The sequence below is a fragment of the Saccopteryx bilineata genome, chromosome 5 (assembly GCF_036850765.1).
Source record: "Saccopteryx bilineata isolate mSacBil1 chromosome 5, mSacBil1_pri_phased_curated, whole genome shotgun sequence".
NCBI classification, from domain to species: Eukaryota; Metazoa; Chordata; class Mammalia; order Chiroptera; family Emballonuridae; genus Saccopteryx; species Saccopteryx bilineata.
Window position 1 is genome coordinate 10,191,596 of NC_089494.1, and position 20,331 is coordinate 10,211,926.

General features: G+C 41.6%; 1 protein-coding gene across 2 annotated transcripts in view; it reads left to right on the plus strand.

Moving 5' to 3' along the window:
* Positions 1 to 20,331, plus strand: part of SPHKAP (SPHK1 interactor, AKAP domain containing) — a 125,066-nt gene that overhangs the window by 73,637 nt on the left and 31,098 nt on the right. For both annotated transcript variants that reach the window (XM_066280176.1, XM_066280177.1), the window contains exons 5-6: positions 16,167 to 16,226; positions 17,847 to 17,981. In XM_066280176.1, the coding sequence (XP_066136273.1) occupies positions 16,167 to 16,226; positions 17,847 to 17,981 (195 nt within the window). The remainder of the gene's footprint in view (positions 1 to 16,166; positions 16,227 to 17,846; positions 17,982 to 20,331) is intronic.

The window sequence follows — 20,331 nt, forward strand, 5'->3', positions numbered from 1 at the left end:
TTGTATAGAATTTTATATTTTGTAAACTGTGTTGGCTTGATAATAGCCTTTATCCATTTTCTTTCATTGAGCAATTTTAAGGATAGAGCCATTTTTGCTGTGATTGGGAGCACCCACCAACATTTCCAGGGACATCAGTGAGCCCTTGGGATTCCAATCACTGAGTCTTGGTAGCGTGTGGGGACATAAAACCCAAGTGCTCCCCCCTCTCTTAGTCCTTCTCACTCCTCTGCTGAAGGAGAGAAGCAGAGCAGCCACCCTGATGACTCACCTAACAGAAAAGACCAAGGTGGCTGAGTCTTTCAACAAGGATTCTGTGATTTGAATCCTTTGAATTCACATCGCCTGATTCTTTTGAACTCACCCTGGTGGAGTTAAATTTTCAAATGAGGTGAAGAAGAACAACCCTGGATGTGTTTTGCAATAAGGAATAAACAATGAAGCAGGACGGGTGAGTAAAGAAAGGAAAGGAAGCCTCACAGACAGGAGAGCCCATCCAAACTGCACGGACAGGGGGTGAACTCTGAGATGATCTGCTCTGGTCTCTTTGTGAATTTATTATGGAAAATCGATCTGCTCTGGTCTCTTTGTGAATTTATTACGGAGAATGGGTGCTCCCCGAGGTTCAAAGAGTTCTGCTCGCCGAGACACGTGTTCCCTTGCACGTGGACACTAACACGCGTGTGATCTGTCACTGACTAAGCAGGGTGTGACCTAGAAACGTGGGTCCCCAACAGTCCTGGGCTCTGGCTCCCTGCCCACACACAGCGGGGGTTTCAGAACACCCCCAGTTCAGTTCAGTTCTCCCTGCAAGGCAGAGGGGAGCTTGCCCCCTGCGTGTTCAAACAGCATCATGGTGGCTTGAAAGGGGACAGAGGGAAGGTTGGATAACCTTTTTAAAAGAGTTTAAACTCCAAAAAGTCACAAATTATCATTTTATAGAAAGGTGCCAAGGTGAGACCCACAGGAGAGGGACAGGGATGGAAGTGCTGAAAGGATGTGACCTGTGGCTGAGGATAAGGTCAGATGTGGGCGCTGGGACCACAGGTCGTTGACGTTGCTGAACACAGACATATTGCAGCTGTAGAATAAGCCACATCTCACTGGAAAATATCTTGGGGACAAAAGACAACAGAAGATATGAGAAAAATGGGAGGGGGAACATTTGGGTTTCTCTGGCTTTGATTCAGTTGTCTATTAGGAAAAGTTAAGCATACCTCTTTCATTCTGGTTCTATGACAGGTTGGGTTTTGTTCTCACTTTCTGAGGGCAGCTTGAAGCTCTGTGGTAAGTTATGCTCTTCCACCTAAATTAAACCACAGGGGCTGGCGCCCCCTGGAGTTTCACAGAGCACACTGCACAGCCCTAAGCAGCATCCTCAGGAATCAAACAAAAGCCTACAGACAGCAGATTGAAATAGTAACTGAAAAATCACTGCCGGAAATAGAATTTCCCTTTGATCGCCATTTCTTCTTTATAAATCACCCCCTGCACTTCCACGAGAGCCAGACTTTTCTAAATAGTTTCAGCTTGTCTCCTCAGCCCTCAGCACCCCACGGAAACTGCTTGTGCCAAGTTTATCGAGGACCAGTAGAACCTTCTCAGTCTTGACCTTCTTTAACCTGTTGGCCACGCTGCTCATCCTTCCTTGACTGTGTGTGTGTCAAGGACAGTGAGAGAGCTGAGACTTTTGTCCTGTTTTCAAGCTAGTGAGCTAGCCTCTCACGGGTTTATGAATGCTGGGGAAGCCAGGAGACTACTGGGTCAGAGGGAAAGAATTGCCTTACTCACGGCACAAACAGTAGCCAATGAGGCAGTGTGATTGGTTAGTTTTTTCTTGCTTCCCCAAAACCACAGGGGTGACACAGGTGGCTCCCAGGAGTGTGCCATGCACACAGGGAGTTTGCCTCACAACCAAGGAATGCTGCTGAGCTGGGAGAATTCACTGCTTTTATGGAGAACCGTAAGGGAGCCCCCGCTTTGTGGGCAGGGAGGGGAGACATGACTTCATCCTGTAAGACTGCTTTCTGCAGTCCGAAGGCCCAGGAGTGGGCCTGGTAAAGAGCGGTCAGGGTGTTGCATTTTTGGCATACCCAGCAAAAAAACGCAGGTATGCTCAGGCTCATGGAAAACCGCATCTTCCAACGGTTTCTTCCCGTAAGTCCTTCCGCGTCACACTTTCCCGGCCCCTGGCTGCTCGTGTGCTCTGTCAGTTTCTGACTCTGCCCCTGCCTCAGTATTTTAAAGAGTTCCGCACTGGCCCCTTATGTCTTCTGTTCTACATATTCTTTCCCTTCCTGGTCTGATGCTTTAATTAACACCTGTATCAGGAAACACAAACTCAAATGACCACAGGGACGATGCAGGCAGTATAATTATGTCAAAATCAGTCACTCATTTTTTTTTTGAATGGAGATGAAAATATTTAACATACTACAAACATGACTGAGATTAAAAATAACAATTTAAAGTAAAAAATTTTAAACCCATGTGCTCTAAGAAAATAGAAACATTCCATTATTGATTAAAATGGTATATTTAAGCTATTCAAGCTTGATCTGAACCTAAAAATTAAAAATATTTTCTTGTACACGAGATGTTGGTGGCAAGTTTTATTTTTCACTGTGCAGTGGTCAAAACCAAATTTAGCCATGATGCCTCTCTCTGGCTGGATGGGATGTTTACTTTGATTACTTTTCATAATGGGAAACAGCTGTTCCAAACACAGGTACTGCCAACCCTGGATAGACGCATGCTTCTTATATTTAAGGCCATTACGTCGGGGAGAGTTATAGGATTCTGTGTCCTGACGTTATCCTCGTTAGATCCTAGTTTTTATTACTCTGTATTTCAGTAATATCCATTAGTTTGGCTTCTTTCACAATTTAAATATTAAGAGAGAGACATTGAGAAACGGTAATTAATTTTACTTGCAGTTTAACATCAACCAGAGAAATCTTTTTAAACATCAGTTTTCAAAAAGCATGGGGAACATGGTTCATTTTTATTTGGGGAGCAGAGTGTAACATATAAACGTAGACCAGGTTGTTTCTTCCCAGGAGAACTCACCAGGAAAATCATCTCAGGATGGCTAGACCAATAAAGTCACGCATTATAATGACTATTCGGAGGTTAGATGAGTTAGTTGTGCAGGCAACTGAAGTGGCCAAATCTTCCGTGCAATCACAGATGCATGAATAAGTCAGTGTCTTCCAACAGTTAGCACTTTCTTCGTCACCTTGTCATACAAAAGCTACCAAAATTGCATACTATTGATACTTCACGTCCAGTTCATCCAGCCATCTCACCTTGACTCAAGGTACAGGAGCACATTGACTTCATGGAGTTCATTGCTATGTTCAGAACATTGTCTAGATAACTTTAGAAACAAAATGAACAGAAATGAGATTATAATATATCACATAAACTAAAATTTGACATTCTTGAAAAATGTCACTGTGTATATTACTTGTATGAGTCCGATTTTGACACTTTCCTTTAACACCACCCACTGCAGCAGCACTGCCTCTTACTAATTTTAACCAGTCTTCAATAAGTCATTTCACTTCTCTCTATAAACAAGGTATGTCATTAACTGATTATGTCATCAGGGGCACTATATCCAAAAATTCTTAGTTAAACCAAAATTACCATCAACACTGAAGATCAAATACAAGCAGATGGATAATAGATAGATAGATAGATAGATAGATAGATAGATAGATAGATAGATAAAAGATAGATATCAGATATCAACCTGTGCTTTCAGCAGCTGCCACAAATAATTTTTTTCCATGTAAGTTAGACAGTAAATTCTTAGCAGTAACTTCAACATGCCGAGCAATATTTTTTTCAGCTAGAATTTTGTTTGTAAAAGCTTGTTTCTGTTCATTTTGTTTTGCACTCAGTAGACTTTATTTAATAAATCTGTCATCTGAAAAGAGCCATTGCCTAGACAGGTTATTTTCCCTAATGCATAACTAATTCCACAGAATCATCAGTCATTTCACTCACATCCGAAGCAAATGTTTTTGTTTACAGATCTCCAGTTGTTTCATCATGCATTTTTTTACACTTGCATAGTTTTTTTTTGTGATGAGTTGTTTTACAATATCATTTTATCATTTTGTTTTGTTTTCTTTAAACATACACACACACTTTGCCTGATAAACATGAGGATCCAGTACACGCTTTCACAAAGAAATGGGCTTTCTGCCATTTGTCTCAGAACTAAGTCTTGGCATTTTTATTTATTTTATTTTTTTGCTTTTAATACAGACCTCAGTACAGAGACAGTTTTCTCTAGTATTAAAAATAAACTACCGTGCAATCAACAATGACAGAAGACATTTGCCATGAAGCCTCAGGGTCCAGAATACAATAGGAAATGGCGGAGACAATGTGAATTAGGGGAGCACACACCACACTTAACAGGGTCTGGGAATTATTACCACAAAGAAATACAGCCTTATTGTCCCAGGGTTTTTACTTTGTAAAAAAATGGCTACAGAGCCAGATTTTTTTTTTTTTAATTTAAATTTATTTATTTATTTATTTATTTATTTTATTTATTCATTTTAGAAAGGAGAGAGAGAGGGAGAGAAGAGAGAGACAGAGAGAGAGAAGGGGGAGGAGCAGGAAGCATCAACTCCCATATGTGCCTTGACCAGGCAAGCCCAGGGTTTTGAACCGGCGACCTCAGCATTTCCAGGTCGACGCTTTATCCACTGCGCCACCACAGGTCAGGCCAGAGCCAGATTTTTAATGTGAAATCACTCAGTTGAATAATGCTACCTTGATTGCACTTAAAGCACAATCTATTCCACACTCCCTGCATTTCCAGGCTGGGTATCAGCAAATTTTGGACCACGTGCCAGTTTCCAACCTCCAAAAGGAATTGGATGATACCCATTATATCAGGGATAATTAGGCTGGAGTCTAGATTTAGTCTTTATAGGGTCCATTAGTTTTTAAAGGAAAAGTGGGTTTTTTTCTTGGTTTTCTTCCTTCATTTTTCTTTTTTGTATTAATTTGCAGGATATTCAGCCCAAATAGTAAGCTATAGCATACTCTCAACAGTATCCACTTATAAGATGTTTTAGGTTCACTGTAGAGAGCATCAGAACACTTTCTGCATCTGTAGTATAGAAGATAACGTTAAAGGAAGGAGCTGGAGCGTAAAGTTCAGTCAATTTCTGTTTTCAGTTATGCCTCAGTTCTTAATTGTGCAGTGGCATTTGAGAGTGTATGCTTGAAGTGTAAAATGCAAATACTTAATGCAACATCTTTACTCCGTTGAACTAGTCACATGTGTCTTTCTTGAGTCCTGCTGAGTTTTATTTTATTAATTTTCTTTTTCTTTTTTTTTCTTTTTTTTTTGTATTTTTCTGAAGCTGGAAATGGGGAGAGACAGTCAGACAGACTCCCGCATGCGCCCAACCAGGATCCACCCGGCACGCCCACCAGGGGCTACGCTCTGCCCACCAGGGGGCGATGCTCTGCCCCTCCGTGGCGTCGCTCTGCCGGGACCAGAGCCACTTTAGCGCCTGGGGCAGAGGCCAAGGAGCCATCCCCAGCACCCGGGCCATCTTTGCTCCAATGGAGCCTTGGCTGTGGGAGGGGAAGAGAGAGACAGAGAGGAAGGAGGGGGGGTGGAGAAGCAAATGGGCGCTTCTCCTATGTGCCTGGCCGGGAATCGAACACAGGTCCCCCGCACGCCAGGCCGACGCTCTACCACTGAGCCAACCGGACAGGGCCTATTTTATTAATTTTCTAACCATGAGGACCATCTAAGCTACTCTCAGAAAGAGCAACCCACCTTGAAATATGCCTGAACACACACATGCAGACATTCAAAAGAAAAAGAGATTTTCCAACGTAAGCCACAGGGAATGTGAACGAGATTCTGCTGCTCGTACTTCAAAGCTACCTGATAATTGGCTTAAAAACATATTTGTCAATACTGCATAAGCAAACTTGTATTCATGCCTTGAATCCCTGCGAAAAGACGATTTTGTCCGACTCATATTCTAAAGTAATACTTCCTGAAGAGCAGAGATATTATTTTGTGCTTATTTATTTTATCTTCTTGTTCATATTCAAAGTGAAAAAGAAACATTTTAAGATGCTCTCAAGGCAGAAAGAATGAGAATTGCTAGCTCAGTGCCTAGGGAGAGCTGGTCCCACCAGATAATGCCAAGATTTATAACAAAACTCCAAATCGGGCTGAAAGTGATAGTTCAAGATAACACAGGGTTGGGCCAAAATGGAACATTTGATACAAAAAAATTCGAGATCTCTCTATCTTCATCAGTGACCTAACTCAATGAAGAAGGAATGAAAGAATGAAAGGAGGAATGAATGAAGGAACAGCTGGACTAGGTTTCAGTTTATCTAAGTTCAGTTTCCTTACAGACAGGAGAGTTGAGCCTGAGATCATTTTTAAATGCACATTCTGCTCTAAAATTCTATGGTTCTGTACTGCAGTAAAAAGACTAAAAACACATTTTTCTACATATATTTGCACTTACATTTTAAATAGATTTTTTTGATTTCTTTCTTTATTTACTCCTAGTGAATTTTACATTTATTTGACAACAGCTGTTTGAAGCCCAGGAATATTTTTTCTGCTTTCTTCTGCTTTCCTCTGGGGTGGGAAAACGCTAGCTGGCAGCAGACGCGGTCTGACGATGAGGTTTGGACATCACAAAGGAATCAGCCTCTCGCCCCGGCTTCCCCTCTGCCCCACCCCCGACAGTTCTGTCTCCTCCCTCACAGAGAGGGGGTCTTTCTGGAGCTTTCCAAGAGCTACCAACAGGCAATTCAAAGTATCCTTCAATTGAAAGCTGGAATTTTAAATCTCAGCCAGGAAACTATCAATACAGTGGTTTTTGTTTTTAATTTTGTTCTGTAAATGATGAGGACAAGCTAATGGGTGCTTCCACGATTATAGTCAGAAGCATCAAAATAGGAAGCTTAAAGCAAAACCAAACCAAACACCCAGCTCCCTGGCCTGGTGCTCTCGGTGTTTTTGACGTGGGTTAGAGAGTGTCAGGCATTTGGAGAGCTGAGTCGCTATCTTTAACACTTGATCCCGCAGTCAGAGCTTCCATGCTATGGTGTATTTGCCATAATTTAATAACAGCTTGAGCTGGCTTGAACTAGGGCCTCCGTTTGGAGGGCTGTTTTGTTTTTTTTTTTAGAAGTCATTACTTTAAATAAATAAAGTTCAAGGAAGCCAATTGGACAAAAAAAAATCAGAAATCAAGATATATGTCTGTTTTACCAACAGAAGGGAAAAAAAGAAAAAAACAAACTATTCACCATGCAGAAAGTCTCTCGAAACATGAATATTTTTGTAATTAACCAGAATTGTTGTCAAAAGAAACAAGTTCTTGTCTTTTCACTATGATAGATGTTCCCTCACATATTTTTGTTTGTTTCTCTCTAAATTGTTTTATCTGTGTAACTATTTATTCGTGTCAAAACTACAAACTTCAAAACTCCAATTTTCAAAGGCTTGACTGTAATAGTCATTTATTTGAAAAGCAACTTACTTCTAAGCACTTGTCAGTCTTTTAGAACATTTTAAACTAGCGAGTCTCTAAAGGAAACCAAGAAACCAAGTGATAGGGACAGTAACTCGAATGCCTGCTTTGAGCCCGGGACTTCACAGGCAGACCGATAGCTGGCCAATGGCTCTTGAGATGCAATGCCATGGAACTGACAACCATTGCTGGTGCCTCGTTGATGTACATAGTCCATCTGGACAGTTCTGGTCAAAGGAAGGAACACTTTTCCCCCTCAGCAGCTTGATGTGAAGACTAAGTTCTCTAAATAAGTATCACTTGGCTTCCCCGTGTGACATCACCCAGTATGTGTATTTAGTAGTCGCTGTTGTTTTTTGTTCTTCGCACATTTTACCTATTTTAATGGGATTTCAGCATAAAGAGGCACAGAGTGTTTGCTCAGATATATTCGAGGCATTCTAGAGAGGTCAAGTTGGGAGTTATTTCCGAGTTTGACTAGGTAGAGGTTTAATTTAGATAAATGATTTGCATTTTATATTTAGACTAGACTTTATGTTTATATTAGACTTGCTATCCTAGTATTCCTAGTACTTTTGTGCTTAAATTGCTTTTCATTTGCTCTAAGATAATTGAGCTACCCAGACTACAGACGTGAATTTCTACACTTTTTGCATTTTCTTTGTGTAAACGTTTATGAATTTAAAAGGAGAAAAAAAGGCAACCACTGGAGGTTTATTTTAATTTATTACTTTAAAAGTGAAAAAATAAAAATCATCTTTAAGCTTAGTGGAAGAGCTAAAACATGAAATTCTATAAAATCTAAAGACCTGCAATACTTGTATTCAGTCTATAAGTCTATAGGATTTTGTTCTGATGCCGTAGTCAGGGTTAGGTTGTTTTATCCTACCTGGAGGAAGATTTTTGCCAACTAATTGATTAGCTTTTCAACACTGACGAAAAGTGCGTTTAAAAACTGATTTTTAAAAAATATTTAAAAGAAAGCTAACTCATACGTTCTTTCATACATAATTGAGAAATTAAAATTATGTATTGGAGTCAGGTGGTTGAGCTGTACACATCAAAGTTGGCATTTACTTTTTCTGATTCCTGGTCCTTTCTTCCAATAATAGAGGTTCTCTTGTCTTCAGTCTGTAAATTGTCTCGAACAACACTTCATATTTAGGAGCTTAATAAATGATAATGATTAAGCAGTGGTTGATGTTTTTAACATGTCTACATTTCTGCTTTACACTGTATTTTTTCTTTTTAACTTCCATAGATGTAGAGTTGGAAATCAGGTGGTTTTTTGCGACATAACTTGCTTCTCCCGTTGCTTTTTGTTGTTCTTCTATCATGGTTGTTTCGTGGACTTTGGGGACCTAGGTCAGTCTTGGCCTCTATGATCCATGAATAGCCTGTTCCCTCTGTCATTCTTTTGCTAGAACATGCTGATCCAGATAAGTAAAGTTTTGAACTGAAAGCATTCAAGAGAGTGATAAGATCTTAATTTAAAAAAAAAAAAAAAAAAAGCAGTTTGAGTACAACAAATTTTGGAGGAGGAGCCGTGTAGAACCATCAGATTTAACTTAGTAATCGGTAAGAATGCCGTGTTCTCGACGTGAGGGTTTTAGGGGCGGCACACAGGCCATCTCACTTCCGGCCTCCTGAGCTCCTGCTCCTCTTCCAGGACTCCGGGGCCCTCTAACGACTCCTCGCGCTTGACCCGTGTTCCGTACACCTGAGAAAAATAATGTCCCTGTTAAACTCACTGCTGATTTCTGTGGCTCTCTGACACTTGGCTTAATTACAGTAAACAAAGTGGGTAACAGGGAAATCATCTTGATTCGAAAGATTTGCCACCGACTAGAAGACCGCTCATCATCCTCCTTGATGTCTGTAATAATTCGCCTCCTAGATACTTGAGCAACACCTGGCTTTCCTTTGCTTGCACTGTCCCAAGGCGTGATGCCTGAAATTCAGAAATTTATCTCAGCTTTTTGTATGTTAGTAATCTAAATGAACTCTTTGAGAGAAAAAGGAAGGAAGGTGGACCCAGGTATATCATACTCTTCTTTCAATTTAACATACGAACAAGGTAAAATTTTCAGATAAATCCTGTTCCAAAGGAAATTTGACTCACCTCTGTCTCCATCATCCTGGGCATCATCGTATTTTCTTAAGACCACCCCTAGCAGCAGCAGTAGGTGGCAGGAGAAAGCTGTCACCTCCAAATACCAAATGATAGCAAAGTTACAGTCAAAAGTCATCTTATCTTGTGATCTCCAAATCCTCAGCAGGGAAGATTTTGAAAAATAAATATTTCCTTGAAAACAACTCAAATGCACACAAACTGATAAATGGATAAATAAAATGCAATATAGCCATACAGAGAAATATTATTCAGCAATAAAAATACTGTAAGTGAACTGTTGTTACACATTATGATGCAGATAACTTTTTTAAATTATGTTTAATTAGTCACCCCAAAACACATTATATGATTCTATTTTTATGAAATATTCAAAATAGGCATATATAGAGAGATAGAAAGTATATAGGGCGGGGCAAAAGTAGGTTTACAGTTTATATGGAATATAATGCAATAATTAATTAACAATAATACAAGAGTAAGTTCTGTTTCATTTACGTACAACTGTGAACCTACTTTGGCCCCACTCTGTATTAGCGGTTGCTTCATGCTGGGGGCGGGTATTTGGGAAGAAATGAAGACTATTAATAGGTAGGTGTGTGTGTGTGTGTGTGTGTATGTGGTGTGTGTGTGAATGATCAAAATATTGTAAAACTGACTGTGACAATGGTTGTACAACACTGCATATATTAAAAACTATTGAATGATTCATTTTAAAGGTGCAAGCCGTATGGTATGTAAATTAAAGCAGATCCTTAACATGGAAATTTTAAATAAATATTCTGTGTTCTTTATCTGGTCAACAGATATCAGACGTATATAAATGTATCTTCTTGCTCCAAAAAGAAGTTCTTTAAACAACAAATATGGTGGGAAAATAAATAATTACCTTCAGTAGTATCCTTAATATTTATTTTTTTTCTTAATATTTATTTAATTTTTTTTAGTTAGCAAGAATATTGGCTTGATGCGTGGTTAGCTAAAATATCTGTCATTGTTTAGAAACTTCTATACTTTTTACTGTGTCTTTTGTCACAAACTGCTTAAATCACTACTCCAGAACAACATTGCAAAGATTTTTTTTAATGTTGACAATAATAAAAGTCATCGAGGTTTTGACATCCTCAAGTGTACAGCAAACTCTCCGTTTCATTTTGTGTGATTGTTGCAATCATTTCAAAGCAGTAATACTGGATACGAACGCACTGTCATTTCAACAGTCCCGCGGGTTCCAGGATGTCTGACAGCACCAAGGCGTAACAACACTGATGTAGAAATGGCCATTTTTAGTGACCATCAGACCAAAGTACTAATCAGAGGAAAATGCCATATATTTTTTTTTTCTGAAGCTGGAAACAGGGAGAGACAGTCAGACAGACTCCCGCATGCGCCCAACCGGGATCCACCAGGCACGCCCACCAGGGGGCTATGCTCTGCCCACCAGGGGGCGATGCTCTGCCCATCCTGGGCGTCGCCATGTTGCTACCAGAGCCACTCTAGCGCCTGGGGCAGAGGCCACAGAGCCATCCCCAGCGCCCGGGCCATCTTTGCTCCAATGGAGCCTTGGCTGCGGGAGGGGAAGAGAGAGACAGAGAGGAAGGTGCAGCGGAGGGGTGGAGAAGCAAATGGGCGCTTCTCCTATGTGCCCTGGCCGGGTTTCGAACCCGGGTCCTCCGCACGCTAGGCCGACGCTCTACCGCTGAGCCAACCGGCCAGGGCTAATGCCATATTTTTTAAGAGCGAGTTTTGCTCCTGGCTCCTGAATCTAGCAGAAGTCCTTTGGTTGAGGGAAGAAAGGAGACCATTTTTTCTTTAAAAGATTTGTGGAGGAGCATTTTCGTACCATGAAATTAAGAGATCCTACCCTCACCACATGGCCAGATGGCCGCATTGTTAGAAGATGCAGAAAGAAAGAGTTGGATTTCTTGGAAGATAAAGCCTAACTATATATTTGGTCATAGTAAACATTCAAATGCCAGGATTTTAAAGCAGTTAGACATTATGCTTTTTGTTAACATTTCTAAGCAGGATCTCCATAAGAATGATGTCCTGAATAGGTTTTAGCTGACTTCGGGAGATACAAAAAAATTACACAGCAATGGAAGTCTAAAAGGCCGCATTCCGGGCTAAACACCCCCCACCCCACCCCCACCCCCGCCGTACAACCTCTTGCACAACGGCTTGCCCTTGGTGGGATCATAACTCAATGGCATTTCTCAGTGATTGCATCTGACGATCTGAACAGTCCAGAATGCTGACAAAAATGACTACATGAAAAAATAAAACTGTCCCCATGCAGTATGATGTGACCATGACAATAACTATTACTTCTTTCCCTGCGGTTTCAATTCATTAAGTCAAACCTGAAATTTTTACATGCCATAATAATTACTGTTTTTGTCTGGCTTAATTTATGTTGAAATAAAACTGTTTCTTAAATACTGTGAACTCACAAAAGCCGCTATGAATTACAACGTCCTTAAAATGATTCTTTCCTGTTTTATTAGATTTAAATGTGAACCTCTTTTTCATAGTAACCTTTTACCAACATAAATTTTATATCACTATCAAATAAGATGTTATGAAATTTTAAACATTACGCGGTTCTACATTTATGAAAGAGGCATGAGTAAAATAAATAACTGACACTGTTTGAATAAATAACCCATATTACTAAGCAGAGAAGACGGCCTATTGCCTATGGACATTAGAATTTTGACTACGTATAGAGAACTTTGAAGACTGAGAATTATGTAAAAGTCAAAATCACAAAGTGGCATTTTCTTAGTGATACTTAAACTTCTACACCATTTCATTTTAAAACTGTAATAATGATAGAAGAGAGGCATTTGAGAATAAAAGGCGTGTGCCACCCAGAATTAGCCCTATCGGCAGGCAAGAAAGGAGGCGTCGGTTCTCTCGCAGATGATGTTCCCATCTGCTTCCGGCGGAGCATGTCTGCAGATGGTCCAAACAAGGCCAGCGCAAACACAGCTTCCATTCCAAGGAACACATTGAAAACTTTTACGTGCATTTCTTACTGACTGTGGGTCTCAATGTTTGCCTTTTTCTATTTTTTAGCAAATCCTTAATCATGGGACAAAGGAGCCAACCTGAGCACTTTATTTTTCCTTTTCTTTTCTTTTTCAATTACAGTTTACATTTAATATTACATTAGTTTAAGGTGTAGAGCAGAGTGGTTAGACATTTGTATAACTTACAATGCTATATCCCCAATAATTGTAGCACCCACCTGGTGCCACACGTAGCTACTGCAATATTATTGACTGGATTCCCCATGCTGTCCTTGACTTCGCTGTGACTACTTTGTAACTGCCAGTCAGTCTAAGTGGATTAATATTCATCCAGTTAATTTTCCTATAACTTCTCTGTCTAGTCCCTTCTATCTTTATTGGGAAAAAAAACACTTTTGTTTATTGTCTACATTAAAATCCACTGCATAAATAAGGAAAATAATTATTACACGTGTCACCCGAGCCAGTACTCCCGAGCCATACACACACATCAACAAGCATTCACTGAGTTTCAGGCAAGTGCTAGGCTGTGCCGAGCACTAAAAATACGGTGACAAACAGGCCTGACCTGATGAACTCACTGTCCAGTGAAGGCTGAAGAAAAATAGACTGGGTTTGAAAAGAGAGGTGTCTAAGTAAATACCCATACTTAAAAAAAAAAAATCTTTCCCTGGGTCACTTGGCATGGATGGATTTGCCCACGTGGGCATGTGATGAAAACTCCATGGCAACACTTCAGACTGAGGTGAGCATCCACACAGGGCACAGGGTGGCCGTGAACTCTTCCCAAGTGGCTGAGGTCTCGCGCCTCCCTTTCAGTATCCTCGCCAGACCCGAAGCCTTCCTCTCAGTACACAGCTCACGGAACCACAGGGCAGACTCCCAAGCGTTAACGCGTTAGTCACACGTAACTCTCACGCGAACCCCCGAGAAGCTTGTGTTCAACTTCCCGTTCCCGAACTGTCCTCGGACACTCCTATAGAAACACAGGGAGAAGCCTCGCTTACAGGTGGAGAGATCTCCATCGAACCGTTCGCGCTCTCACAACTCTCACTGCACAGGAAGCACTCACAGAATTGTGATTTCTCATTTCATCCCACTCTTTAGAAAGCCTGCTGATGTGCTGGCTGGGTAGTTCAGTCAGATAGCGTGTCCTCCCGATACATCAAGTGTGTGGGTCCGACCCCCGGCCAGAGCACAGACGAGACAGGAGTCAACCAGTGAATGCATAAATAAGTGGGACAACAAATTGATGTTCTCTATCTGACTCTCTTTCTCTGTTTTCTCTCTGCTCCTTCCCCTCTCCGTCTCTCTCTAAAATTAATTTTTTAAAATTTTAAATAAAAAATAAAACGTCTACTGAATTACACCCAGAGTCTTTGTTGTGCCGGGTTTCCAGTGGGCAGAAAGAAAGGCATTTTGCTCACAACTTGGATCTCACTGTGGAGTCTCTCCAGGAGGGGCCTCTCGCCTTGGGCTTCACAGCCTCTGCCGTCTCCCCCTCCTCACCTTGTGCCGAACAGAAAGCCTCTTATCATCACTCAGTAGGTGCTGATGAGGGAACAGCCATCCGGTTCTCGTTTCCGCCATTTTCCCCCTTCTCCTTTTGTATGTGTCTTCCCTGCCTTCCAAGCGCACCTCACATCCAGCCTTCTCTGCAGTTCCATTTGTGAGTGCGCCCGTTCTCCCAACTTCTTCCTCCAGCACAAGGACCTGTGATGCCTAGTAACAGTGTTATTTCCATAGTTGCAGCAGTGTGTTCTGCCTGCAGACATATCAGAACTCCCTGGGAACCAAAACAGCCCCTTGTATCGTTTGCCTCCCTCGCACCAGCACCAACACACACGCTTGGGAGATGGAGGGTACTGAGTCCCCTCACCGCACTCCGGAGTCCTTACCCATACCTGCCAAGAGAGGAAACACGTACAAGGGAAACTCCATCACAAGAACCATTCCACAGCCCTGGCCAGTTGGCTCAGCGGTAGAGTGTCGGCCTAGCGTGCAGAGGACCTGGGTTCAATTCCCGGCCAGGGCACACAGGAGAAACGCCCATTTGCTTCTCCACCCCTCCCCCTCTCTTTCCTCTCTGTCTCTCTCTTCCCCTCCCGCAGCCAAGGCTCCATTGGAGCAAAGATGGCCCGGGCGCTGGGGATGGCTCTGTGGCCTCTGCCTCAGGCGCTAGAGTGGCTCTGGTTGCAACATGGCGACGCCCCGGATGGGCAGAGCATTGCCCCCTGGTGGGCAGAGCGTCCCCCCATGGTGGGCATGCCGGGTGGATCCCGGTTGGGCGCATGTGGGAGTCTGTCTGACTGTCTCTCCCTGTTTCCAGCTTCAGAAAAATGAAAAGGAAAAAAAAAAAAAAAAAAAAAAAAAAAAAAAACCATTCCACCTTAAGGTGGATTTACTGTAAAATCATCAAGGATTACAATCCGAGGCTCCTTTCTCAGTGCTCTTGGCTGGGGTTGGGCAATGTGCTCACGTGGGTATATGTTTTTGTAAAATACTCGAAAGGAAATTTTAATTACAATTCTTTCCATTCAGACTCTCGCTACATCTTACCTCCCCTCATACCGAGAGTCGTTGGAGTGACCACAGACTGGTGTGAGGTCTCACTTAAGGGAAATTGAGTGTCATTGTGTTTACACGAGATATATTTATGTGCTTTAAAGTCACTTGCATTGATAGTTAAATGACTGCTAGCCATCCACATGTCAGAATGGCTTCCGGAAATACTCCTGCCGCAGACAGTGACAGCTCAGCCAGCCACTGAGACATGACGGTGTGAGCTCAGAGATGGTGCTGCAGTTCCGAGCATGTCCCACCACCTCAAACACAAAACTGTATGTACGGGAGAGAAAGAACAAGGCATATGTGGTAGAAGCTAGTCGTTAGGTGTGTGACATTATAAATACAAGATTGGTTCTGACCTGGAAGGAACTTATCTGATAATGTAGCATTGAACATAATAACTACACCATGTTTGTTTGTTTGTTTTAATGGGAATAATATAAAAGATAATCTTCCCAATGTATGGCTATTGTAAGCCCAGGATACTTGAGGAAAACTAAGTGAGAAGAGGGAAGAGGGAAGTGAGGAGATGTTATAAACAAAGGTTTCAAGTATTATATATGTCTTTTGTTTTCCTATTTCATGAGCTTCGATAACCCTTGATAAACTTGAGATGTTGCAGTGGCTGTTACATTGACTCCAGTACAAAGAGACTGCTTTGTTAGGTGGGCCGTGAAGGGAAGAGGACATTTGGTGGGATCCGTGGGAATTATGACTGGGGAATAGAGGGCTGCGTAGAAGCCCCGAGGTAAAAGAGATGTCTGTGTTCAGACAACTGTGTTGCATATGTGCGACTCAAATCATTTGCCCCCCACTGACTCCTGCTTTCTTAAAACACAACCGCCAGGTTGTTTGCTCAACTGCCTCTTGTCGCCCCTTTCCCAGGTCTGCTTTGTGAACCTGGACGCGAACAAGGATGAGTGTAGCCCGGAGCACCTGCAGCAGGTAACACTGGGGACCCGAGACCCAGGAGCTCGTGATGAGTGAGAGCTGGCTACACTGACAGGAAAACCAACAAGATGTCATCTCTAAATTATGCTCATTTTGTAGGGACTCTGATTGGATGGTTTCGTCACAGCCCAGTTCCCTGACCCCATTCCTGCACTTTCCCGTGTAATTGGCCCGCCCTGTCTCTGTGAAACTTGCTTTCCCACGAGACAGGGCTGCTCTGCAAGCAGTTCTTTCTCCTGCCCACCAGTCCCTGAAAGTGGCTTTTCCTGCTCTCCCCTCTGCACTCCCAAGCAGTCCGTCTCAGATGACTTTTCCCAGGTTTTTCCAAAACCTGCTTGATGCCAGCCAGCCCTTCCCTCTGGCTCTGAGGCTGCTGCTTCCTGCTGCTTCCGCATCGTGAAGTGTTTTCCCTCCAGCCTTGGTTCCCCGACCCAGCCTGGCCGACACTGATCTGGGGTGAGAACGTTTTGCACTCTGCAGCAGCTGAGGATTCTAAGATCACCCTGGGTTGAGTGGATCCTAATGTCAATCCTTGACCACACACAGGAACTCAAGGGCTCACTTTGTCCTTTGGGCTAGAGGCTGTGAACTCAATAGGAAGAATGATTAGTGTGATCTGACTGTCATTTCACGCCCAAAGCTGAGGAGAGTTCTCATACTCTGATACAATGTGTTTCATGTATAGCAGCCCACCATTGGCGGCTTGGCCATCACAGAACCGTCGACCTGCAATTACTCAGTTACTTCTGTAATGCTTTTCTTGACAATCCTTCATCTGAAGTTTTTCATAAGCTCCAAATATCATTCATCTGTGTAGTATTAGAAGGGTTTTCAAAATAGATTGTACAGGCCCTGGCCGGTTGGCTCAGTGGTAGAGTGTTGGCCCAGCGTGTGGAAGTCCCGGGTTCAATTCCCAGTCAGAGCACACAGGAGAGGCACCCACCTGCTTCTCCACCCTTCCCCCTCTCCTTTCTCTCTATCTCTCTCTTCCCCTCCCGCAGCCAAGGCTCCATTGGAACAAATTGGCTCAGGCGCTGAGGATGGCTCCATGGCCTCCGCCTCAGGCACTAGAATGGCTCCAGTTCTAATGGAGCAATGCCCCAGATGGACAGAACATCACCTCCTAGTGGGCATGCCAAGTGGATCCCGGTCGGGTGCATGTGGGAATCTGTCTCTCTGCCTCCCCGCTTCTCACTTCAGAAAAATAAAAATAAAAATAGATTGTACATACGATTACATTTGATGGAATTACGGTGCAGAGTGCATCAAGATGAGATGCCAAAAAACTGTGTGTTTGGATATTTATATTAGTCTCCCTGCCTTTCTCAAAAATAAATAAATAGATAAGTAAATAAATAAGTTTACTTTTGGAAATTTAGTACTAAAATTTTTTTTAAAGTTTTATGCTTTAGGGTTTTTCTATTTCAATCTAAACCTTTATGCATTAATTTTACACAGTCTCTTCTGGTAATAATTTTAGTAGATCAGGTAAATAGTGTAAATAGTTACATAATATATTTTTTGCATGTAAAGTGGTTTTGGGGTAGTGCTTTTTGGGGGTGTTTTGAAAATGAAAAGAAATCCTCTAAACTAATGAAGATTCTTGCTCTACAGAAATTGGTCAGCGTTTCACCAGATCTCCCAAAACTTATCAGCTCCATGAATGTCCAAAAACCAAAAGAAAATGAAATTGTCCTCCTCAGTGGATTAACATCTGGGAATCTGCAGGCAGGTTTTAAAGTTTCACAGGTAAGCAGTATAACCTCTGGATAAGGAGTTCATTCACTAGTGATACGTTCTCCATGGTTGACTCTTGGCAAATATCAGTATGAACCCCAAATAGATGGCACACTTAACTCTTATAGCATAAAAATTTGTTAACGTCTTTGTATTCAAGAATAGTCTTTATTTGTGTTTCTCCTAAATATTGCCACTTAGCATTTGAAAGACATTCCTTTATGTCAACTCCTGAGATCTATTCTTTTCTCTGTTCATGGTGCTGCTAAGTGGCCCTTGAACTAGAGCTGACACAGCTCAGGCACTGATTGGTGAGTCTGATTTTCTACAAATCCACTGGGTAATAAAAACAGAATTGTCATCAGTTACAAGAACAATACCAGAATTCTAATTCATACTCTGTGGTTCCAGAATCCCACAGGTTCTCTTCTGGGTGTTTTATCTCTCAGGATGTACCTAACAACCAAATAATAAATACAAGATAGCAGCCTCAGGATGCAAAGTTGTTTCCTGGTCCCAAGGAATGAAATCCCAGAAAAAAAAAAGTGTTACTACAAATAAAGCAGGACTTAAAATGCTATTATTTTCATTCAACATACTGATGTCCATTGTTATTATATAAGACATTATTATACTCATTATGTGAGGAAAATTTTTAAAAAATTAAATTATTTAATCAATTTACAGAAAAAATATATAAAATACATCTAGAGGCACACTGTATAAAAGATTGCTAATTTTCTGAAATATGTTGATAATGATAGCTACAAATTAAGATAATAGCCTTTGTTTTTAAATTGTGCTTTCTTAGGTTTTAGTTTTGCTGAAATTTTTTAAATACCTTATTCCGCAGTCTTCCAAAATATCAAAAACCCTGAGGTCCGCTCACTATTTCTCGCCCAATTCCTAATGCTTCATAAAACTGTACACATAGACCCTTACAATTTGTTAATCAAGACTAGAACAAAATTCCTCAAGTTCAATCTAATAATACGTTTCCTTTGTGAGGAAATAAGTCATCTGAAAAGAGAATACAAAAATGGTCTGAATACCCTCTCTTCACATTAGGCAAAATCCAGATGATCAAACATAATTTACAAGCCTGAGTTTTAAGAATATTTGTGGAGCAAGACCTGTTAGTTTGGATTGCTAATTAAGTATGGAAGGAAATTGACTTGAGCACAAAGAGACTGCATTGTCTCATGTAACTAAAAAACCCAGTGGGCAGATTAAATAGAGAGACTTGAATACCATCATCAGACATGAGCTTTTTCTTGTGGTCTCCCTCCTGCTTTCTCTCTGTTTATCCCATTATCAGACAAGGTCTTCCCACAAGGAGGCAAAATTTCTTTGGGAGTAAAAAAGACAGTATCTCTTCCAGCTGGCTCCTAGCAAAAGTCTCATTGTGTGTTATTGGCTCTCATGTGTCATGTGCCCATTTCTGAACCAATCACTGTGTCCTGAGGGATATGGTATTCAGATTGGCCAGGCCTGGGTCACACAATCACCTCTGGTGTTGGAGGTAAATTAATTTCATGTGAATTTACTGGAGTGTGAGTGGCTCAAAATGACATCCCACAGGGTATGAGAACCAAAAGAAAATTAAATGACATATGGTCACAAATGCAGCTTAGATGTCCATTAAGGAAAGGGAGAGTAAAATTGCCCAGGACTTATTACACATCATCAAAAACCTGGTTAAATTTCTGCATACTTTTTCTAACAGCTGTCAAAATCTCCTGTGAACTACAACAGAAACACTTCAAAGTTCTTTTTTCTAAGGGTTCCCATCACTTCTTCTGTATCATTTCCCCCACAGAAAAGCTAGACGGTCCTTTCAAGGTCACCCAAATATAAAGCGCAAGAACCAGCATTGCATGCCAGGACCGTTGGATTCCAACTCCTGTATCCTCTCCAGTCCTCCCCAGGGCCTCCTGGTCCAGCCAACAAAGATCCAGATGTGTGCAGTTTGGGAGGGCTGATGGGTTGCACCTGGACCTCCTCAGACTCAGGCATGCTTAGTAGGATGATGTCTTCATGTCCACAGCAAAAAGGACAGCCACTGGAGGAGAGCTTATGACTGCACAGAATAAGCATCTCAGAGAAATATTTTCGTGGAGGAAAATAACTGGTTTTACTTGTATTTTCCACTTAGTATTTTACTTGACTTTTGGCTGCTGTAATGATTATCCTTAAGATTTTTAAAGAGTTATCCTAAGACTCTACTGAGGATGGTTTGGGGGAGAAAAGGTAACTGCTGTGCCCACTCCTCACTTGTTGCTCACTGATATGTATTCATTGGTCTTTGAGGCACATGCCCGGGTAGCTGTGTTATGTGTTTATATGAATATATATATATATA